Consider the following 24970-nt stretch of genomic DNA (forward strand, 5'->3'; position numbering starts at 1 on the left):
GTCCAAATATATCCAAAAGCCTATAAAGCCTAAACAAAAACTCAAAACTTCACAAAACCTGGTGAGCACCTGCGACAGGTGATTGTAAACAACCATGCAAAGTTTTAGGGAGAACGGACCACAGCTGTCACTATAACAATCCTAAACATTAAAAACATCATATTTCTATGGCAAATTATTACCTTAAAGTGCTTGAACCCCTGCTTGCAGCTATGTATTTTTTTTATGATTTTGAAAGAAGTCATGCTCACCCAGGGTACATTTACTGCTTAAACATGTAGTAATATCATAATAATTTTAGTAACAAAGTATATTTTTAATAATATACACTTTTATAATATATACAATCTATATATTAATAACATATTCTGAATTATTTTAAAAAAGCATTTGGGTTAATGCATGACCCAAATGCTTTCTCATCTTGGCCCTTATAACCACTGTGAATGTCTCTTGCCTAACCTACAGGGTAGTGATCTATCCAGATCTGTCACGTTATCACTAATCAAGTGCCTCTTAACTTCAAAGTCACTGACCTGACAATGTCCTAGAACGGTTTCTTGCATAACACTGTTAAAGACATTCACAAACATCTCCAAAACCAGAATTAATGACTAAAATTGTTTTTTGGATAATCAGGTACTGAATCAGCTCCTCCAGATAAAATCATAGCTGATGTCCCACATAACAAAACAGTCACACATTTTCTGGGTTTCATTGGCAAAGCATGATGATGCCTCAAAGCAAGCCAGTGGGCAGGAACATCTCAGGCCTTACAAAACAGCAGTGAGAAAATCCTCGTGACAGCCTCCTCCAGCCTATCTATGTGTTTTTTCTCTCATAAAAGCAGAGAAAAAAGAAGAGGGTTGTGATAACATGTTTGTGTGTATTTTGTAACTAAGAGAATGAAACCTGATGACACCCTGCAATGACAAACTGATTGGTTCCAAGAACAGTTTTGCAAATTATTCACAGCTGAATGTATTCTCATCTTACAGGCTTACATCTATATCATGAATATTTTGTTTTGATTTTGATCAAATGCTTTTAAAGAATCTTAAATATTAATACTGAAATGGTCTAATTTCTCATCTAATTTCTTTCAGCACTTAGAAATACGAAAAATAATACGATTCACATTTCCAGCTTTATTAGCTTTTCTGAAGAACTTTAGTTCCAACAATTCAATGTTTTAAGAAGACCTAAAAGTGGAGATCCCTTCTGTATGTTTAAACTATTAGTTGCAGGAAGAAAACTACTAGAAAACTATTAGTTGAGGAAAACATTCCAGGATCTTTCTCCATATTGTGGACTTCAATGAGGATCAGTGGGTTGAAGGTCCAAACTGCAGTTTCAGTGCAGCTTCAAAGGGCTCTACACGATCCCAGCCAAACAATAATGGTCTAATCTGGCGAAACGATCAGTCATTTTCTAAAAAATTTAAAATTTGTATACTTTTTGCAAACATTTCGCAAGATAAGTCCCTTAAGTCCCTTATTAGCTGGGATTGTGTAGAACCCTTTGAAGCTGCACTGACACTGCAATTTGGACCTGCTGATCCCCATTGAAGTCCACTATATGAAGAAAACTCAAAAACCTTAATTTCTTTTTCGACTGAAGAAAGACATGAACATCCTGGATTACATGGGGGTAAGTAAATTAATAGGAAATTTTGATTTTGGAAGTTAACTACTTTAAAAGTGTTTAAAGTAATATACAGAGTAGCTGCATTCTATTTAGTCATCAATATTCAGATTTTACCCAGTAGATTTTGCTCCTGTCTCCTCTTCAAAAGACCCTTTCTGTCCCTCATACTGCTGAACCAGTGCTCGGACACTCCAGCAGGGGTTCTCACTGTCCTCCTCGCCACTGCAGCCACGACTAAGAGCAAAAAAACACACAGATTAGAAACAGTAAAAAAGGTGGTTCAAGGACTAAATGCAACAACTCCCTCTGAAAACAAATTTTTGAATATTGTTTCAAAAGCTCCAGCAGAGCACATTAGAGATTATTGCTAGGGATGACATCAAATCTTAAATTGTGGATGAAACATATGTTCAGATCTGCAGATCTGATTATCCATATGCTACCTCTGAACCGAGCTGCAGTTCCTAATGACTGCAGCAAGAGGGCAATGATTCATCAGTTTTGTCATGGTTTACCATAGGTAACTTCATTTCTTTTTTGAAACACAAAAGGAGAACTACCAGTGCTAATATTTCAAGTCAAACAGACCGGAATTTATGTTTTCACCGATAACATTTCACCAGTTTTGTGAATCAACTGAATCTTAAGAAAGATCTGACTTTGTTCATAAACTGGACATGGTTATTTCTCTCATGAACTTTCATGAAAGCACCAATGAGAGCTAGGTTGGATATCAGGATTTTCACTAAATAATGACTTCTATTCCAGCTTGTTCCTCACACAAAGTTATCTAACCACGTAAGCAAACTAAACTTATAAACAAAGTTAATGGATCCTCTTAAAGGGTAGTTGAAAATCACCCCATGATTTACTCACCTTCAAGCCATCCTAGATGTATATGACTTTACAATCTGAGTTATAATAAAAAATGTCCTGGCTCTCCAAGCTTTATAATGGCAGTGAATGGGTGTCAAGCCCAAAAAGTGAGTCCATCCATCACAAAAAGTATTCCATATTAGCTCTGGAGGGTTAATAAAGGATTCTGAAGCAAATCGGTGCGTTTGTGTAAGGAAAGTATCTATATTTAAAACTTTATAAACTGTAATCAAGCTTCCGCTAGCTAGAGAAAGTGGCATTCCAGCGGAGAATATGCTAGTGAGTAAATCATGTGGTAATTTTCATTTTTAGGTGAACTATCCCTTTAAAATGAGAAGGAGATTTAAGAACAGTTGCTCTATGGAAGCAGTTCTACCTAAATGAATAAAAATGTATTCTTTTGAAGGAGAAAAGGGAGATATAGGATAGAATTAATCTTCATGTACCTCCATTCTTGTCTTAAATGAAAAACAGAGCGGCCAGGGCGAGAGGCATCCTGCCTGGCTGCTGCCAGTGCTGCTGCTGCATTCTGGGCCATCGCCATGGTGGAATGAGGTCTGTGATTGGCCGAGGAGCCAGTGGAACTCCTGCCTACGCCAGCTCCAGCTCTGTGACTGGCCGATGCAGAGGGTTTAAAATGTGCGGCTAGAGCGAGGATGAGCCTCATGGCGGATTTGAGGTTCCCCTCCACAATGTCTTTGAGTACAGAGAGAAAGAGGAGATCTTAAATAAGTAGTTTTATCAGCTTAACCATGATTAAGAGCCTGCTTTGCAACTCACCCCTGGCAGACGTCTGTGGCATTCTGATCCGTTTGGATAACACAAACTGCAGAACCTTCTCCACATTCTGCTTCCTCTCCTGGTCGTCACGTGGCACATAATGAATGCCATCCAGCAGCTCACCAGCTTGCCAAATATATAAAACACATCTCAATATAAAGGCTTTTTATATTGTCCTGCAATAAGAAAGGAATATGATGTACAGGCTTACCCACTATCTCAATGAGGTGTGCTAGGACCACACCATCTCTGAGATCCTGTCGTAGATCGCTCACAGGTTTCAGTCCAGGCTTTTTTCTTAGCTGTGCATTAACCCAAGACACATAGGCAGCCAGCTGCTGCTAGAAAGACAAACATTTCATACAGGTAAGTGCAAAACTGTCATTTTTGCATTTTAAACAAAATGCTACAGTATAGGGTTACTTCCCTCAGGCTGACATACAGCCTAAGCACTGAGTCTCAGTGGAGCCAATGACTCTACGCGCTGTTAAACTGCATACCTCCCCAGTTATCATTTAGTGCCGACGGTCCTGGTGGAGAGGTTACGGAGGATATGCCTGTGTTAATACCCACTAGGATACCCGTTGTCAAAAGAAATTTATGCCTCAGTGCTCAAGATGCACCTGCTTTGACAGAACAAGTCCCTCCTCATTCACCCCGACCGGTCAGCATCACCCGGTTTCAACGGTGTGGATTAGTCTGACTTGCACTTTCTCTGCCGTGTCACAAAAGGACAGCTTAACTCCCCACGTTCACGCTTCCTCTTCAGCAAATACATGTAGGGACACATAAAGACTGCAGTGAGGTTTGCCACAGTTCTAGCCTCTGGCAAATGTGCTGTGCACTGAACAAAAAATGTTTTTTTTGTTGTAAATGCTGAAGAATGTGGGGTGGCTGCAGAAAAATATAGCATTTAGAAAAAAAGCATACTTACTTAGACTAAATAAGTCTAACAACCGACGGGAAAACTGACACAAAAGCAGCATAAATGTTGCCCACATGGCTCGTTCACTACATTAAAGTCTTCTAAAGCCATATGATGGCTCTGTCAGAGACACAGACCAAAATTTACATGCTGTCCACTGATAATATTCCCCACAAGTGAGCTGTCAATGAATGTTTATCTCAAGAACAGGATCATTGTGACTGTGAATTAATCATTCGTTCCAACACTGTAAAGCAGATCAAATGATTCATTAAAGGGGGCCTATTATGCAAAAATCAATTTATAATGTGTTTGAACACATTTGTGTGGCCGCTGTGTGTGAAAAACAACCAGCCTATAATGGTAAAAATCCACCAACTCATTTTTTTATAATCCCAATCAATTATAAACAGTCTCTCAGAACACATACACGTCGTCGTATGGATAAAGTCCCGCCCATTTGTGACGATCTTTGCCCTATGGACCAATTCAGTGTTTGCAAACAGTGATGATGGTTTTTTTGTGGGCGAAGCCTATCTGGTTGCAGAAGATGACAGTTTTCAAGTAGCAGTCAATGGAAGCCATGAAATAAAAGAATAAAAAAGGCAAGGCAAAGCGAAGTCAAAATTCTGACTTTATTCTTGCAATTCCGAGATTATAAAATAAACTCGCTATTCTCTTTTGAGTTTATATCCCACACTTCTGACTTTTTCCCCTCAGAATAGACAAACTCCCTCAGAATAGACAAAGTTCGACATACGAGATATAAACTTGCGTTTGCGAGTAAAATAGTTTAATGTAAGATGTTATAGATTTAGACAGTACTGTATTTTATGCTGTATCTCTAGAGCTAATATAATATGTCCCCCATGAAGGGCTAATGTTTCTAAAGCTACCATTGTCTCTGCCTGTTTTCACTGATGCTGCCTTCGCGTGCTGCCAGAATGATCGTAAATAGGAATGTGGTAGTTAAAAATTGCATATGAAAGCAATGTAAAGCCGACCGCTTGAATTTGTCAAACTCATAATCACAAGTGGGGCTTATAAAGTTTGTGCTAGCATGTGATGGCACCATGAGTTAATTTTACCGTACTCCTCTTCTATGTAATTTGTAAATGTGTATTTATTATGCACAGTACAATCAGATGACTGACTTTTAAACCGAGTACATTTTCTGTAAGGATAACAGGCTTGTACTAATAGTGGAACAATTATTTGCATAGATACAGAGCGCATTTAGGGGGACAATCCAACACTCTCCACTGACTTTGTATTGAGGGAAGCTGCTCCCTTGTCGTTTCTGACTTTCAACAAAAACTGAACAATGTCTAAAAGCTGCAATGTAACAAGGTGCACAGTAAACAAGCTAAAAAATCCAGAACTACATTTCTTTAAGCTGTCGACCCCAAAAAGCGGACAAAAATAGTTGTAGATGTCAAGGCATTTCACATTGGGCCATTCAACTGGATCATTTCTCCAACAAAAGGAAGGTAAGGAAAAGGAGCTTACACTGACATAGACCAATAAAAATTAAAAATTCAGGTTTACATAGGGTGGTGAAATAATCCTTTAACATGGTTAAAAATAATGAATGTTTCCTGTCGCCGATTAAGTTTCCCTCCAGTGGGCGGTAGTTCTCAGAGTAATACGACACCTTGCCCTCTATTTTATCTATCTACCTGGCTGCCTTAAAATTTTAAATTCAGTCAACTCAAAAAAAAGTTTATTCAACTTGAAATGTTAAATTATACTAAGTGACAACTTAAATATTTGAGTTGAATCTACTTAAAATTTTAAGGCAGCTGGGTTACTTACCCATCTGTCATGTTTATCAAACACAAATATCTAAGTTGTTACTTAGTACAACTTAACATGTCAAGTTGAATAAACTTATTTTAGTTGACTGAACTTAAAATTTTATGGCAGCAGGGTAACAAATTATTTTAAGCTGACTCAACAAATTGTGTTTTTTATTTTTTACAGTGTAGATATTGTTCTGTTTTCTGTTAAATGTCAGAAATGACAAGAAGGCAGCTTCCCGCAATACACAGTCAATGGAAAGCGTTGGATTGTTTTCCCCCCAGGTGGGCGTGGTTTTCAGATTATGATGCATGTCGCAATATGACTATGAGTTATTAAAGCTCCGCCCTCTTTTCTGGGAGCACCAGCTCATTTGCTCATACACAAAAACAGTGCGTTTGACTCGTACCCTAAAAGTGGCAACTTTACAAGCTATAAAAAAATTAGCTGTGGGGTATTTTGATTCAACAAAATACTGCTCCACTCGGTTGGTCACTATTTATCTCATGACCAATAAGTATAGGACAGATAGTCTGTGTAATCCGGGTCAATACAGTTAGGGTATGTCGAAAAACTCCCATCTCGTTTTCTTTTTCAACTTCAAAATTGTCCTACATCGCTGTTTTACCTTTTTTTTTTGTCAAGGACGTTTGATCTTCTTTTCATGTTCACTTTGTAGTCTCTCTCACATACGCATTTCAAGCTCCACAAGCTTCGTCCTTCACGACACAAATACATTATCAGTCTCCGTAATGCATGAAGTAATATGAAGTAATTGCGTGCAGAGCTAGTGCAAGACAAGCATTTGTGGTTAAAAAGCATATAAATAAAAAAATTTTTTTTAGAAAATGACCAATCGTTTTGCTAGACATGACCTTTATTCCTCAGCTGGGATTGTGTAGAGCCCTGCATTGAAACTGCAATTTGGTCCTTCAACCCGTTGGTCACCACTGAAGTCTACTATTTGGAGAAAAATCCTGGAGTGTTTTTTACTCAAAAACCTTAATTTCATTTTGACTGAAGAAAGAAAGACATGAACATCTTGGATGACACGGGGGTGAGTAAATTATCAGGAAATTTTAATTCAGGAGTGAACTAATCCTTTATAACACCTTAGAATGGTAGTGCATGAATGAAGCTGAACATGAATGACATCAAGTGTCACACCTTGACAAAACACAGTCTGCTATGATTCTGGAAGCCTGTGGGAAAATATTTCCTGGACCTTAACCTCCCAACCAACATGCAGTTCACATCAAACACCAACATGTGCACAGTCAAGCAAAACACATGCACACCAAAATAAAGAAAACAAAATGAGCTCTGCATGTTTTTTACAAGGGCCCTTCATGCACAGTAGCATTTACTGATTTGCCACATGGTGGGCTGATGAACACAATGCAAGCTCTGTCTGAAGCATATCTGTCTCGCTTCAATCTAACAGTGGCTCAAAATGACAGGCATCCCAGTGAGAACAGCTAACACTGAGAGCTTTCAGCACAGATGCACTGTAAGATGCTGACCGTGCTGTAAAACTGGAAGGTAGCAATAGTCCTGCACAGCCAGCTGTACAAATGAGCCGTCTGTTCCCCCAGCGACCCAAAAGACAGATACATCTCCATCACTGGAGCCTGCTGTATTCTCACCTTATACTCTAAGTGGACCCGAAATATTTGTAGGGATTGAGACAGCTGGGATTCATAACAAAAAAATCAATGATGGTTTGAGAACTGCGCTTGACGGTATAATGGTTACAGCCTGGGGGCAGGCAGATGTAGAAGCACTCAGTCTTAGGTAACATCAGTAAATGGCATAATATGCTTAACACCTCCTCCCACACTTAACACCATTTATAAAACATGATACGGTAATCTCCACAGGTTAAAAGGACTCTAACACTTATTCAGAGGTAGTTCCAGCATATGAATTATACATACACTACCAGTCAAAAGATTCTGAACAGTAAGATTTTTAATGTTTTTTAAAGAAGTCTCTTCTGCTCACCAAGCCTGCATTTATTTGATTCAAAGTACAGCAGAAACAGTATATTTTTAGGATCATTACTCCATTCGCATAATCCATTAGAAATCATTCTAATATTCTGTTTTGCTGCTCAAAAAACATTATTATTATTATTATGTTTAAAACAGAAAAGTAGATTTTTTTCAGGTTTCTTTGATGAATATAAAGTTCAGAAGAACAGCATTTATGTGAAATAGAAATCTTTTGTAACATTATAAATGTCTTTATGATCACTTTTGATTCATTTAAAACATCCTTGCTAAAACTATTTATTTCATAAATGCAGATCTTTGGATCTTTCTATTCATTAAAAAATCCTGAAAAAAATCATCACTTTTGATAAATTTAAAGCATCCTTGCTAAATAAAGGTATTAATTATTATAAACCCCCGCCCTCACAAAAAAAAAAAAACAACAAAAAAAACTGTTACACAAGTTTTTTTATTTCAGATAAATGCTGAACTTTGGATCTTTCTATTCACCAAAAATCTTGAAAAAAATGTACTCAGCTTTTTTAAATACTGATAATAATAATTTTGATTTGAATAACACAATAGTTTTTTAACTTGCACTACCAGTCAAAAGTTTTTGAACAGTAACATTTTAAATGTTTTTTTATGTTCATTTTAAGTCTCTTCTGCTCACTAAGCCTGCATTTATTTGATCCAAAGTACATATATTATATATTATATTTGGATATTTTAAAATATAATTTATTTGTGTGATCAAAGCTAAATTTTCAGCATCATTACTCCAGTCTTGAGTGTCACACGATCCTTCAGAAATTATTCTATGCTGATTTGCTGTTCAAGAAACATTTGTTATTATTATTACTATCAATACTTAAAACAGTTGAGTACATTTTTTTCAGGATTCTTTGATGATTAGAAAGATCCAAAGACCAGCATTTATCTGAAATAAAAAGCTTTTATAACATTACTACACCATTCAAAAGCCAAACATTTTTTATTATGGAACTTAATACTTTTATTTAGCAAGGATGCTTTAAACTGATAAAAAATAATGATAAAGACACTTAGAATGTTATAAACATTTATATTTCAGATAAATGATGTTGTTCTTCAACATAATAATAATAATAATAATAATAATAATAATAATCAATGTTTTTGAGCAGCAAATCAGAATATTAGAATGATTTCTGAAGGATCATGTGACTGGAGTAATGATGCTAAAAATTCAGCATTGAAATCACAGGAATAAATTACATTTTAAAATATTTTCAAATAGAAAAAAGTTATTTTAAATAGTAAAAATATTTCAAAGTTGTACTGTTTTTGCTGTACTTTGGAACAAATAAATGCAGGCTTGGTGAGCAGAAGAGACTGTTACTGTTCAAAAACTTTTGACTGGTAGCGCACATTACATAAACATATTTATATATGTGTGGCATTAAACGGTCTCTGTAAATTCAGGATTAATAGGATTGTGTCTCCCATTGTTTATTAGCTGACAGGACTATATCCTTCTCCCTGATTAGAAGTCTTATTGACTGTTACTGACATTTCAGTACTGAATTTATGTTTTTTGTTCTGCAAACTTATGTATATATGCCACAATATTGACAATTTACTATTTTTACAGAACTTTCATTCATCATTAAGTTCCAATAATTATAATTTCATTTCATTATTTTCAAAGCATTTATGCAACTATAATTCTTATGCATTTATATAATATGCTTATATAATATAAACATATAGACATTTTATATTTGCCATTTGATTTAAATAGCCTATGCAGCTTTTGTGTATATGGAACAAGGCTTCTAGTCGGCATGTGCTATTTTAACTGTTAATAAACAAATATTGACTATAAATAAAAATACAATAGCTCTAATGCATGAAATACCACATTCAAAAGAACCTGCTAACTGCTGTTCTACAGTAACAACTCACGCAAGACGTAAACAATACAACGCCGTCGCACTCTTCGGTGTTTCTTGCGTAAAACGCTTTATAAGTTACGACAGCTACTGCTTTGAACTTTTTAGTCAGCCTGTACAAAACAGAAACTAAATGAGCAAATGAAACGCATCCACGTGTGAACAGACACTAGGGTTTAGGGGTTCAGTACCTCATTAGGACCCTCCTGCAGCACGTCAAGCAGATTTCCTTTAGACAGGGATGCGATCATTCTTCTGACTTCACATCAATGTAAGAGGAGAAAATGCTAACGTCCTTAGTCAGCGACGGCGTTCACACCGCATATCGGAGGTACTGAGGTAAACAAAGGAAGCTACAGAAAACACCTCAACCAGGGCGATGGCCATATGTGCCACCCCGTTAGCTCGCTAGACCTGAAACAGGATACGAGGTGGACGCGGATGGGGAGACTTAACGCGCATGCGTGCGCAGCAGCTGCTCCACGGTCGTTATGGCGACGCTTGAGCTTATGCTGGCTGCTTTCTGTCTCTAGCTTCTGCCTTGTAACGTATATATTAGTCTGGGACAGTTAAATTGACTTATAGCTGTTATATTTTCAAATTATTCATATGAACGCAGAGCACAGGAGAGGTGCTCTAGCCTGGACATCACACCCTGTTGTCCCGACTTGCTTAGAATCAACACCACACTACAATGTGCAAAAATCATGATGTGAAATCTGAAATTCGGTATGCAGTTTACTCTGGCTTCATTGTGTACAGCCCATTAGACCACATCCTTCCTGCCTGCCTCATGCTTCCTGCTTCTGCCTCTACACTTTTTATGTACAAAACTCAAACTTATAACATAATTCGTTTTTTCTCTTTAAATTTCAAAATTTACTTAATTATAAAACATCACTAGAGGTGTAAGGCTACCTCTCCAATAAAGGCATATTTTGTCTTTTAATTCATTTTATTTAAATTAAATGTCTTTGTCTCCCCCTGCTGTAAGACCTGCAACTGAGAGGGGAAGACATGATTCTAAATAGCCAATAACAACAACAATAATTATTATTATTTTAAAAAGTATTTATTATAATTCTTGAACTCTTATTAGTGGGTTGCCTTTTGCATGTCATCTAAATAATAAATATTTTGTATAGTTAAATGAGTTCTACTGAGTCTGTTGCTTTTTATATATATATATAATTTGTTGCGGTTTATATATAAACAGATGATTTGCTGTTTTTATCTTTTATCATTTTAATTCATCATTTTAAATACAAAACTTAACATTAAAAACATTTAATATATTTAAATATAATTCATTTCTATTAATTAAAAATACAGGAAAAAGCAGTAACTGTGAAATATTATTGCAATTTAAAATAGTGGTTTTCTATTTGTATATACTTTAAAATAGAATTTATTCCTGTGATGCAAAGCTGAATTTTCATATGTGACCCTGGACCACAAAACCAGTCTTAAGTCGCTGGGGTATATTTGTAGCAATAGCCAAAAAATATTGTATGGGTCAAAATTATAGATTTTTAAGTAAAGTAAAGATCATGTTCCATGAAGATATTTTGTAAATTTCCTACTGTAAATACATCAAAACTTAATTTTTAATTAGTAATATACATTGCAAAGAACTTAATTTGGAAAACTTTAAAGGCGATTTTCTCAATATTTTGATTTTTTGCACCCTCAGAATCCAGATTTCAAATAGTTGTATCTCGATCAAATATCATATCCTAACAAACCATACATCGATGGAAAGCTTATTTATTCAGCTTTCAGCTGATGTATAAAGCTCAATTTCGAAAAATTGACACTTATGACTGGTTTTGTGGGCCAGGGTCACATATGTGATATTTATATACTTTTTTCAGGATTCTTTGATGAACAAAACATTAAAAAGATTTATTTCCGTTTTTTTTTTTTTTTTATTTGTGTCAGTACGCTACCGATCAAAGCATGGGGTCAGTAATGTTTTTCTTTCTTTCTTTGTTTGAAAGAAATTAATACTTTTATTTAGCAAGGATGTGTTAAATTGATAAAAAAAAAGTGATAATAAAGAATGTTAGAAAAGACTTCTATTTTGAATACATTTTGTTCCTTTAAACTTTTTATTCATCAAAGAATCCTGAAAAAGTATCACAGGTTCCAACATAGATAATAAATCAGCATATTAGAATAATTTGTGAAGGTACATGACACTGAAGACTGGAGTCATAGCTGATGAAAAATCAGTTTTGCATCACAGAAAAAAATTATTTCATAATATTTATTCTGAATTTGATCAAAAAAATGTACCTTTCATAAGCATAAGAGACTTCTTTAAATGAAATAATCGTGCTAAATATGACATAATTTATAGTTTACTGTGGCTTATGTGATATCTTTTTTATCTGAAAACTTAATTCAGTGACTCATCTGAATAATTAGTTCCATATGCCTTTACAATCTTCAGAGACCTCATAAAAATGCACTGTGTGGCTCATATATAGCGTAAATTATTTCATTAAATTTACATTTCTGTCACATTTCAAGCTGAAATCCTTTAGGATTACACCTGTCTTCCACTTTGAAGTTTTAATGTGATCATCATCATAACTTACTCACAGATTTCTCCACAGATGGTGAATGCAGCATCTTGCTGATCTACAAAGCGATAAACATTTCATTGGTTTTGATTTGTTCATTATGTAAACACGTGAAACGAACCGCTTCATGATAGAAACTCAGCCAAGTCTCTCCCGAGAGACCTTCATCACTCAAACTTCAAGACATTAGCATAGTGTATAATTAAACAGCTGACTCCAAATGAGCATCACAAAAAGAGAAGAAACACAAGTGAAACAGACGAGCGGGCTTTAAACACGTTCCCAGCAGCCTCTTAACGTTACAACCACTTAGCGTTAGCATTCATAACATTATCACATCGCAGTTTTTTTTAAAGTTTGAGCGACCTACCTTAGGTTTCTCCCGCTTTCTTGACGATATCATTAGTGAGTCTGTTAAGCCACATTCATGTAAATATAGTTATAAAGTCACACCAGTGAAAGAATAAATCACAGCGGACTAACAAATCTGCACTGGTCATAGTTTCTATGGTTACCAGAAACAGACGTCGAGCCTTACTTGATTGGTTTGCTATAGCAAGTTTAAATAGTTTTTCTGATTGACATTTGAATGGCTGCACATTTAATAGTGCTAAGTGTTTTGAATAATCTTTGTGAGGATGAAAGGCTAACTTTATTTTCTGTTGTATGAGTTTATTTTAGTTTTGTATTAGTGGCCTGTGTCTCCCCCTGCTGTAAAAGCTTGAAAACTGTAAAGTTAATTTAAGTGCAGTCAGAAAATACACATTTCTATCCACATTTTTCTTCTTGTAAGAGTGCGCCCTGGTGAAAAAACCAGCACATGCTGGTTAGGTAGGTTTTGATGCTGGTTTAAGGTGGTCCTTTGCTGGTTTTTGCTGGTCCTTGGCTAGCAACATGACCAGCAAAAACCAGCGAAGACCAGCGAAGGACCAGCTTAAACCAGCATCAAAACCTACCTAACCAGCATCCCAGCATCAAAACATGCCTACCAGCATATGCTGGTTTTTTCACCAGGGCGTGCAGACATTTGTCAATTTTATGGGTCTGGCTTCCGGTCTCATCCGCGTTCAGCTATTTTTAGCTGTACAAACAGCTCCTTTTGCTGATCGGTATTACAAATTGGCGTCTTACCATATAATTTTTAATGTATTATCTTAGTTATGAGCACAGTTTTACCGTTTACTGCTTGGTGTTATTCTTCTCGTTATTTCTAATGAACCGGAAGTTTCATCCTTCCGCGTTAATACCCTGGTGAAAAAAAACAGCATATGCTGGTAGGTATGTTTTGATGCTGGTTTAAGCTGGTCCTTTGCTGGTTTTTGCTGGTAAGGACCAGCATGAACCAGCAAAGGACCAGCATAAACCAGCATCAAAACATACCTACCAGCATAAACCAGCATCAAAACCAACCTAACCAGCATCAAAACATACCTACCAGCATACCTACTACCTTTGCTGGTTTAAGCTGGTCCTTTGCTGGTTTTTGCTGGTCAAGGACCAGCATGAACCAGCAAAGGACCAGCATAAACCAGCATCAAAACATACCTACCAGCATACCTAGCATACCTTTGCTGGTTTATGCTGGTCCTTGACCAGCAAAAACCAGCAAAGGACCAGCATAAACCAGCATCAAAACCAACCTAACCAGCATTCCAGCATCAAAACATACCTACCAGCATACCTACTACCTTTGCTGGTTTAAGCTGGTCCTTTGCTGGTTTTTGCTGGTAAGGACCAGCATGAACCAGCAAAGGACCAGCATAAACCAGCATCAAAACATACCTACCAGCATACCTACTACCTTTGCTGGTTTATGCTGGTCCTTGACCAGCAAAAACCAGCAAAGGACCAGCATAAACCAGCATCAAAACCAACCTAACCAGCATTCCAGCATCAAAACATACCTACCAGCATACCTACTACCTTTGCTGGTTTAAGCTGGTCCTTTGCTGGTTTTTGCTGGTAAGGACCAGCATGAACCAGCAAAGGACCAGCATAAACCAGCATCAAAACCAACCTAACCAGCATTCCAGCATCAAAACATACCTACCAGCATACCTACTACCTTTGCTGGTTTAAGCTGGTCCTTTGCTGGTTTTTGCTGGTCAAGGACCAGCATGAACCAGCAAAGGACCAGCATAAACCAGCATCAAAACATACCTACCAGCATATCTACTACCTTTGCTGGTTTATGCTGGTCCTTGACCAGCAAAAAACAGCAAAGGACCAGCATAAACCAGCATCAAAACCAACCTAACCAGCATTCCAGCATCAAAACATACCTACCAGCATACCTACTACCTTTGCTGGTTTATGCTGGTCATTAGCTGGTTTATGCTGGTCCTTTGCTAGTTCATGCTGGTCCTTTGCTGGTTCATGCTGGTCCTTGAGGATCAGCTTAAACCAGCATCAAAACCTACCTAATCAGCATTCCAGCATCAAAACATACCTACCAGCATATGCTGGTTTTTTCACCAGGGTAATAAGGCGCATTGAATCAAAACCGAATAGTTATTAAAATGAATTCGAAGTGACACGTGTTCAGCTGTTGTACGTTTGTTTATTGATACAAAAAAAACAAAACAAAACAAATATTTGCACAAGAACAACCATAGATAGTAACAAAATTTAAAAATATATAAATTTATCAATAATTATAAACCTTATCACCTTCCAATGTAGTGTTTTACAGGAAAACAGCATTTAGCACATCAGGCTCACTGCATATTAAAGACAATATTAGCAATCTGACATGCTAGTTATATGATTAATGTTTACTACATCAGAAACAGCGTTTGAGTTATCAGCTGATTATATTTCATACAGTTCAAAAGAAAGTCACAGTCTCAAAGAATCTAAAAACAAACTAAAGCAAACAATTTACAAAAGGATACACAAAACTTAATACAGAATCCAGTGTCTCCGCTCAACCTGGAAAACTTCATTCAGGCATTTCTAAGCACCTTTCAATTATCTTTGCTCATGCATGCAGAGCTCTTACATATATATATATATTTTCCTCATATGCTTAATTTTTTGTAATAAATACTCATCTAGATACACATCCAATGTTTTATTTGACTAAACAGTCTTACAATTTCTCAGTGCTGCATTCAAGACACTTTAGCTTCCGAATAATGCTATATTTTACTTTTTTCACTTTTAAGGTTTGAGCTTTAGATCATATTTATTTGTGTAGATATTTAAATCTTTAGACCGTAACACAACCTACTGATATTTCAAGGGATATAACTCCACTTGGCACATACACGCACACATATTTGGACACCTTTGCTATTACATAAATAACATAAATTGGATTTGACGAGAGGTGTGTACTTAAAGTATAAATCTCATCCTGCCCATTTATTCGTTTTTTTTGTTTAACTAGAGCTGTTAAAGCACAAAATGAAAGCTTCAAGCACCGCAGAACTGAGCAGAAATTTACACCAAATTTTTTGCTACGTGTCTGTTCATCATCAGCTTTTAAATTTTTTTTTGCGGTTAGGTTATGGAAGTTCATGCTTTGTTTGAACTGACTAGACATTTGTAATGACCAGTGAGTTTTTTGATTGATAAATATGCAAATACATAAAACACAAAGCTATCAAAATATAGAATATGTACAGGTTGCATATCCTGTTCAAAGTGTCCTTTTAATAACTGGACTTTTTAAGCCAGACATCTTGTTTAGAAGATAATCTTTGTTATAGAGATGGACTAAATGGTTTAGACGAATCTTAGTGTCATCTACATTCAGCTCAAGAAAGCAAGGTATCAGAGATATGCAATTGGACGAAGGTTTCAAATGAAAACATTTCTAACCACAATTATGATACATTCGCAAACTTGCAATTACTTTTTGAATAATTAAACCATAATACCTCCATAACTGTGAGTCCTCAAGTTTAAAAACGAAAGATTTCAAGATTTTTTTGAAAAAAAAAAGTACAATTATGATTGACGTTTATCACTCTGTGAAAACTTTTTATTAGATTAACACACTTTATCATACAACAATAAATGTAGGCAGTAATGAGCACCTTGTGACTAACACTGACTTGTTAGTAATACTATAGTAATGGTGGAAAACTAGCCACCGGTGTAATAAAACAAAGTATGTATTGAAGGAAATGTCAAGCCAGAAAAGGTTTCTTGGCAGTTTGGAAGTACTGGTTCTGCCTAAGATATGAATTCAAGACCAAAACATGACATAGTGGAATGGTCTGTAATCTAAAAGTGCACAGAGCCTGGAAAATAGCACCTACTTACTAGAAACAAGTACCAATACTGGTAGCGTGCGTAATTTAAAGGGACAGTTCACCAAAAAATTTAAATTAGCTGAAAATGTATTCACCCTCAGGTCATTCAAGATGTAGATGAGTTTGCTACTTCATCAGGGACAGATCTGGAGAAATTCAGCTTTGCTTGCTCACCAATGGATCCTCTGAAGTGAATGGGTGCCGTCAGAATAAGTGTCCAAATAGCTGATAAAAACATCACAATACTTTACAACACAACTCCATTCAATCAATTAAAATCTTGTGAAGAAAAGTTGTGTGTTTGTAAGAAACATCAATCATTAAGGGATTTTAGTGATTGTCCATAATCCATAATAACACTTCCTCAAGTGAAACAATCCATCCCCTGTTGTCCTTTCACATCAAAATCAACCAACATAATTGTTTAGACCTGTTTTGGACTGATTTTGTTTGTAAAGAGTGCTTGACCTGTGCATATTTCTCTCCTGATTCAGAAAAGATTACTTTTTTACTGAAGAAAGCAATCCTATGGATAAGTATTTTAGTGGTTTAAAAAGTTAAAACACAATAATGATAGATTTGTCACTTACAAACGTACAAGTTTTTCACTTCACAAGTGGATTATTGTGATGTTTTTATCAGCTGTTTGAACTCTCATTCTGACGGCACCCATTCATTGCAAAGGATCTATTAGTGAGCAAATGTAATGCTAAATTTCTCTAAATCTTTTTCAATGAAGAAACAAACTCATCTACATCTTGGATGACCTAAATGGTCAGCAAATTTAATTTTTGGGTGAACTATTTCTTTAAGCAAAAGTGGAATGACCCTTGAAATGGTCACATAATAGTGGTGATTTAACTGCAATGGTTAACTATTGCACAGACTTAAACACACAAACAACATGAGAATCAGTGCTCCAATTAAAAATTAAAGTCAACCATCTTACCCTGTTTTCACATCCTAGAAATTTCCAAGCATATTTCACTCTTTTAAATGTGTTCTTTATATAGACAGACACACATCTTAATTTCTAATGAGCATTCAAATTGATCCACATTTTTCCTTTAAACCTTGAATTATTCACATACTATAATTAATGCAACTGTCATAGGATGGATATAAAAAAATTCTAACAATTAAAAAAAAGTGCAAATGTCAACCAAATAATTAAACTTAACTCGGAAGCCACACTTTAACACTGTCACGATGAAAAAAAAAAAGTGCATTTAATCATGTAAACTTATTAAACAAAGCAGCAAAATGGAACATTATTAAACAACGTGAGCAAACACTGATAAAACGTTGCTCAATGTGTGAAAAAGCAACAACCTGTAAGAGGCAGTCTGTCTCTTTGCACCCGAATTTCACGATCTGAAGACGTGCACGGCTCGAACCACGTACTGTCGGCAGATGGGACACTCGTTCATACGTTTCCCGCACTTGCTGCAGGTGACCATGTGGCCACACTCCAGCAGAACGCAGTCAATGGGGGAGTCCATGCAGATCTTGCACAGGTTCTCCTCCTGGCCGCTGGGCTCAGCAGGATCAGCTGGAAGAATGGTGAGAGATTCAGCTATCAGACACAAATTCAGGAACTGTAGTTTTTAATAAAGCATTTTGGAGCTAATTGCCACTGTATTCATAAAACATACCTGCTTCTGTTTTTGTATTTGAAACTGAAAGTAAAAGAAAGTGCAAGAACATCAATTTCAGTATATTTGAAGAACAATAGTACATACACTATAATCATTTAAAGGGATAGTTCACCCAAAAATGTAAACATCATTTTAACAATGTCCTTACTACGTTTCTGTGCCTTGACAGTGGTCCCTTGCTGTCTATGGAGGGAAAGCTATTGAATTTCATAAAAAATATCTTAATTTGTGTTCCGAAGATGAACGAAGATCTTATGAGTTTGGAACAACATTTTAAAAAATTTTTTGGGTGAACTATCCCTTTAAGTTACACTACCGTTCAAAAGTTTGGGACTGGTAAGACTCTTACGCTCACCAAGGCTGCATTTAATTTGCTTAAAAATACAGTAATCAGTAATTTAGTGAAATATTATTACTATTTAAAGTAACTGTTTTCTGTTTTACTATATTGTACATGTCATTTATTCCTGTTGTGGCAAAGCTTAATTTTCAGATGCCATTACTCCAGTCTTCAGTGTCATGCTATGATTATTTTATGATAGATTTTACATCAGGATTTTTTTTAATGAATGGAAGGCACAAAAGAACATCTCTTGTTTGAATTTAAATCTTTTGTAACATTATAAATGTCTTTACAGTCACTTTTGATCAACTGACCGCACTCTTAATAAATACTAGCATCAATTTCTTTCAAAAAACTAAATGGTATTGTATTTAAACTACTGTAGGATGTTTTCAGTTGTAGGTACATTTAATGGCAATCTATACCATTAAAGAATAAATCTACTTGTTTGGAAAAAAATACATATGCTAAACAATTGACATTTTAATATTTCTGAAATATTACATTAATATTTCTGCAAAACATTTCAATGGACCTCATTCATGAAACACGAGAAGAACGAATTTTTGTGTAAATCGTTCACAAAGCCGCTCGTGAACGACTTTTGAATTCATGAAAATGAATATATGAAAATATGAAATATTCATATTTTCAAAATGTTAGTGGGTATGAAAGAAATGTACACCTGCTTCCTACCACGTGTAAATGGTGTGTAAAAAATTCCGTATTATTTTTGGGAAACCATTCACACTGAATTTTGATGCACTACCATAATAATAATTCACACTCGCTCGTTTGCCCTGTCTTTTTTTTGTCTTTTTTTTCTTTTGGTAACTGTACAACTTCGGGTAAAACACAGCGCTCATGACTGTCACCTTTTCCCTAGCCATCCAATCAATGAAGTAGGGGTGAGAAAAATACTACACCGACCAATAATCCTACTTGTACAACGACTGAACAACAATATAACAATTATATTTAGTAATATTGTTCAAAATGAGATACTAGTAATACCTTACTGTCATGGATCATAGTAACTAAAACATCTCGGGTGGAAAAACGCTGTTTTACCAAAGCGTTCTCAAGCGCCACCAGCTGGCCGTTTTCAGAAGAGCGCTGTTGTTTTTTCAGCTGTCTAAAAACTTAAAAACACTTTGGTGGACACACATTAATTGAATATTTATTGTTAGGTATATGGCCTTTTAGTCTTTTTTGCATTTATGCAATATACTGGAGCCAAACCTGAGAAGGGAGTTATATTGGAGATACTTGGATGTAAACAACAGCATGGATTCCATGGTTAATGTACTACAGAATACGTTGTCCTGCTAATTTATGCTGTCTTACCCACAGAAAAAACATGTGAAAGCTGCTAATCATATAGAGAGGGACTTAGTAAGCAGGAAATGGCGCAATATTTTGACAAACTAAAGTTAATATGTGGTAGAGAGATATATACAAGCAGTAATAATTAAGATATTAGTCTAATATTTCACCTACCTGACCGGAAATGAGAGGAACAAACACAAATGTTGTCAAGATTCTTATCTTGGAAGTGCTGGTTCAGTTTGGCCAACCGCAAACGCCTTTTGTTCAAATCAAATCAAATCACCTTTATTTATATACCGCCTTTAAATAGGCGGAACTAACGCGCAAACGGCAATCTCATTGGCTGGCGCTCACCTATTAACGTCCCTGTTTTGATTACAGCAAATCAGTTAGAGCGAATGCAGACAACATGATTAATATTCATGATCCCAGCAGCTCATTAAACCTTAGTGCGTTTTATATTGTTATTAATGGTAGAATTCGTAGAAGTTTTGTTATCTTATCAGTATAATTTTTGTCCCCCCACCCTCTTTATAGAAACACTAAATTACAAACAATATCACCACCAGTCCTAAGGTCAGTCAACAAGACAAACATGCTTTCATACATGGTTATTCTAATTACTAAAGTTCTAATACCTTAAGTTTAATGCTAAATTATCATAAGAGAATATCAGATATTTAAAATTAGTCTGGTGAGTAAACTAAAAATGTAATTAATTTCATTATAATTTTTTATTTAACACATTTAATATTGGGGGCATCCAAGTTATTTGATATATTTAAACTTTTTTTTTAAAAAGCAACACAATAGTTACTTTCCCTGGTAATTAGTTACTTTTATAATGATGTTACTAACTCGTAACTATAACTAATTACTTTTTTAAAGTAAGATTCCTAACACTGGTATTAATCAGCAAAATATGCAAGTTTGATTTGGTTCAGTGGCATTGTTTAAGTTCACATTTTTAACTATTAAATCGAATGTTTATGAACCATTTGTGAATCTGGAGAGAATCTTTCAGGAAGGTTTGTTTTATGTGCAAATAACTTTGAATGTTCTCAAATATTTACGCAAGTTTCATGAACAAGGTCCGTTATGTTTTAGAATTCCATTATAAATGACTTAAAACTAAACTAACAATCAAAACTGCAATTTCTTGGTTACCAGTCCAGGTTTTTAAGCACTAGGCAACAATATTGCTATTATGGTTTCACAGTGTTCATGCAAAAAGACATACCAAGGTTGTGAAGGTCTTTCTGATCATTAAAAAGGTGGGTGACCTTCTCCATCAGTTCCCATTTCTCACAGCAGCCCTGGTAGTTCACAAAGTTACGTGCCAGAATCTCCTTCAGCTGCCGCACGCTGAGGCCTTCGATGTCCTCCACCCTGCTCAGGTCAGACAGAGAGGCTCTTCTGCTGTGCACAAGCGTCTCCTCACTATCTGTGGACTAAGTGAAGTGCAAATAAACCACGATTAAATTCAGACAAGAGGCTACTACTTTATACAAAACCGAAGCATGTTTGCTTCATACCTCTTCCTCATCATCCTCATCATCTTCTTCACCCTCTCCATCTTCTCCTTCTCCATCTCTCTCTCCATCTCCATCTTCTTCCTCCTCCTCATCACCCTCTTCGTCATCATCCTCATCCTCATCTTCCTCCTCCGTGAGAGCTTCAGATTCTGGAAGAGCATGGGAAGCCAGAGCAGGCGCAGACGGCTGTGAACGGGATTCGGCACTGCTGCTGCCCCTGGGAGTTTGTTGAGCCAGCACCAGCTCCACCAGCTCCTCCTTCTCTCTGCACATCTGCGTGGGGGTTTCGTGCAGGTGGAGATAGTCACGGAGGTCCTTCACTTTCAGCCTCATCAACTCTGCCCGTTCGAAAAAGGTGCAGTGGAGCCGCTGACAGGTGTGGCATATCAGTGGCCGGAGGTCCATCTGCACCGAGCAGCGGCTACAGAAGTTGTTTTTGCAGTCCACACAGACATGCTATGAAGTGGATTAAAATCAGAAAAAAATGCTCAAATGCAATTTTTGCTGGAACAGCAGAATATGAGGAGATGTAACCTGATTTACCGTTCTTACGGTGTCAAACTGGCCTCCGCAGGCCTTGCACAAGTGTTCGGGTGGTGCTGGGAGGGGGCTGGAGCCCGAGTTTGTGTAGGCCTGGTGCCATGAGCTGCCGTTTTCTTCCACGGTGGCGGTGATGTCCACACAGAGCAAACTATAACATAAGGTCTGCACAACCCATCCTGCCCATAAAATAAAGTATTAGTGAGTTAATATGAAGAAATAACCCTATTAAATCAAGTTTTATGTGTTTTAAGAAACACTGCAATAATGATAAGCCAGCCTAAATAATAAAATACCTGCTGGTATAATTGGACAAATATAAATTACAGTCAGTGTAAACATTTGATCTTCATATTATTGTCAATCTATAATATCTGTGACAGTCTTTTTTTGAGCATTTTAATAGGGGTATCAACCAGTACTTACTCAATATTATTACCTTTGCAGTTTTCATTTTAATTCCATTTTAAGTAGTTTTGTCTGTTATATTTATTGTTATATATATATTATTTGTAATATAATATTTACATTTGAATTTATTTTAACTTCATTTTAATTAACCAAAATGATTTGAATTGTTTTATTTATATATATATTTAAATGTTTTGTATATATATATAGTAGTCAACATTTGAAGTGGATCAAAACCTTTCATCAAAGTTGTCCAAAACAACCAAGCCAATACCCATTCTTGTCTTAGGACAACTTTGATTAACTTTTTTGATCCACTTCAAATGTTGACTACTGTATATATATATATATATATATATATATGTGTGTGTGTGTGTGTGTGTGTGTGTGTGTGACCCTGGACCACAAAACCAGTCTTAAGTCGCTGGGGTATATTTGTAGCAATAGCCAAAAATACATTGTATGGGTCAAAATTACTGATGTTTCTTTTATAGCAAAAATCATTAGGAAATTAAGTAAAGATTATGTTCCATGAAGATATTTTGTAAAATTCCTACTGTAAATATATGAAAACTTAATTTTTGATTAGTAATATACATTGTTAAGAACTTTATTTGGACAACTTTAAAGGCAATTTTCTCAATATTTAGATTTTTTTGCACCCTCAGATTCCAGATATTCAAATAGTTTATCTTGACCAAATATTGTCCTAACAAACCAAACATTAATGGAAAGCTTATTTATTCAGCTTTCGGATGATGTATAAATCTCAATTTTGAAAAATTGACCGTTATGATATATATATACACACACATATTCATACTTATTGTTATTCCCAATGTTATTTTAAAACAAAACAATTGTTTTATATTGCACATGGGCCTATTAGAATAATTTACCATAATTATGAACAAAACAAAGTAAAAATGACAGTTCACTTTGGCCCAGCTCGTTATTAAGAATTCAAGAAGTATTGAGCATTATTGTGATGCAGTAACACATTTACATGTATGCATGAATCCAGAGAGCTGCCTACCAAGACTGCTTTGTTATGATGGGCCCTAATGATGTTCATAAAATGCTGTCTAGATAGGCAGAACACTGGGTTTTGAGACACAGCCATAGACTGTATCTTGCAGAATTTAATGAAGGTAACTGAACGAATAGGAAATCTTACCCAAAATATCCGTTGCAACGTCCTGTTACACCCATAAAATATGTGTTTAATCAGAAACGCATAAACGATAAAATACTAAATGAAAGAATACGCTCTGTACAGAAATATAGGTGAAATCGCTCTGCAGTTCCCTTGACTAACGCAAAGAAGTATGACGCCAGAGCGTGTAATCACGCGAGAAAAGCCGGCGCCTGCCTAAACGAGGGTTTCTTCCGTTGTTGCCATGTCCACATTTTTTAATTCATTTAATTCAATTTCATTTCATAAAATAAACAATACATAAATACATTTCTTAAACCTCTTCAGATAACACCATAATATTTTAAACTAACAATAACAAATTCTCATTGTTATTAATGAATTTATCTTTCTGTAGCACAACAAATACCGAAATATATGAAAGTAAATTATAAATTAAATTAGACTAAAGGAGATTAATTACAAGTAATTTAGCCAACTAAACGCATTCCTTTTTTTCAGATGCTTTAAGGACTGGAATAAATATTTAAAATACTTTTAAATACCACAAAACGATGTGGAACCTTCCATGTATCTGCAGATTTGTCAGATCAGGGTGGTTATTTTTCTAGCGAGATTTGGCAACACATTTTTTCTTCCTCTCTTGTGGTTTAGTGATCATCAGAGTTACACTGCCATCAACTGGGCTGATACGACAAGGATGGACATAATATGTATGTTTCTGATATATTTGCTACAGAATTCAATACATTCAGAATTGATACTTTTATTAATGTACAGTGTTGGGAAGGTTACTTTGGAAATGTAATAGGTTACAGATTACAAGTTACTTGATTTAAAATGTAATAAGTACTGTAACTTTTCAATTACTTTATTAAAGTAATGCAACATATTACTTTTAATTACTTTTGATTACTTTGCTAATTTTCTAATATTTTCAACTGTTAATGATTTTGAAACATTTAAACCAGGCAGAGTTAAGCTTACAGTAGCACTCAACACTGATTACGGTAAGACTTTCAAAATTCTTTATCACTTGAATTAAGATTATAAGAAGTAAGGGATAATATACATTTTTATTTTGCAATAACGACTGGCTGAATGGACATTACCTCACACAGCTGCTTGATAGATTATTTAGATGTTTCGTGTCAAAATTATTAGACACGAAACACTGATCTGAGTTTAAATA

The 24970-nt window shown here is 35.6% G+C and overlaps 2 protein-coding genes across 4 annotated transcripts in view; both read right to left on the bottom strand.

The window, feature by feature from the left end:
* The window catches only part of dixdc1b (DIX domain containing 1b), a 32100-nt gene extending 21719 nt beyond the window's left edge, over positions 1-10381 (bottom strand). The window contains exons 1-5 of the mRNA XM_051093258.1: positions 10148-10381; positions 3515-3644; positions 3304-3429; positions 2970-3219; positions 1762-1881 (exon numbers count right to left, since the gene is read on the bottom strand). Of these exons, the coding sequence (XP_050949215.1) occupies positions 1762-1881; positions 2970-3219; positions 3304-3429; positions 3515-3644; positions 10148-10207 (686 nt within the window). The 5' untranslated portion in view covers positions 10208-10381. The remainder of the gene's footprint in view (positions 1-1761; positions 1882-2969; positions 3220-3303; positions 3430-3514; positions 3645-10147) is intronic.
* Positions 10382-15092: 4711 nt separating this feature from the next.
* zgc:171740 (uncharacterized protein LOC795694 homolog) lies at positions 15093-23952 on the bottom strand. 3 transcript variants are annotated; one of them, XM_051093254.1, is made up of 7 exons: positions 23800-23952; positions 22215-22390; positions 21672-22127; positions 21377-21587; positions 18462-18485; positions 18139-18358; positions 15093-17031 (listed from the first exon to the last, which is right to left on the bottom strand). In XM_051093254.1, the coding sequence occupies exons 3-6, from the start codon at positions 22074-22076 to the stop codon at positions 18174-18176; spliced, it is 825 nt and encodes a 274-aa protein (XP_050949211.1). In that variant the 5' UTR covers positions 22077-22127; positions 22215-22390; positions 23800-23952; the 3' UTR covers positions 15093-17031; positions 18139-18173. The 3 variants fall into 3 exon arrangements, with proteins under 3 accessions (XP_050949211.1, XP_050949212.1, XP_050949210.1); XM_051093255.1 differs by lacking the exon at positions 15093-17031 and having other exon boundaries at positions 18020-18358; positions 22224-22390; XM_051093253.1 differs by lacking the exon at positions 15093-17031 and having other exon boundaries at positions 18020-18358.
* Between the last annotated feature and the right edge of the window lie 1018 nt (positions 23953-24970).

The sequence above is a fragment of the Labeo rohita genome, chromosome 21 (genome assembly GCF_022985175.1).
Source record: "Labeo rohita strain BAU-BD-2019 chromosome 21, IGBB_LRoh.1.0, whole genome shotgun sequence".
Taxonomy (NCBI): domain Eukaryota; kingdom Metazoa; phylum Chordata; class Actinopteri; order Cypriniformes; family Cyprinidae; genus Labeo; species Labeo rohita.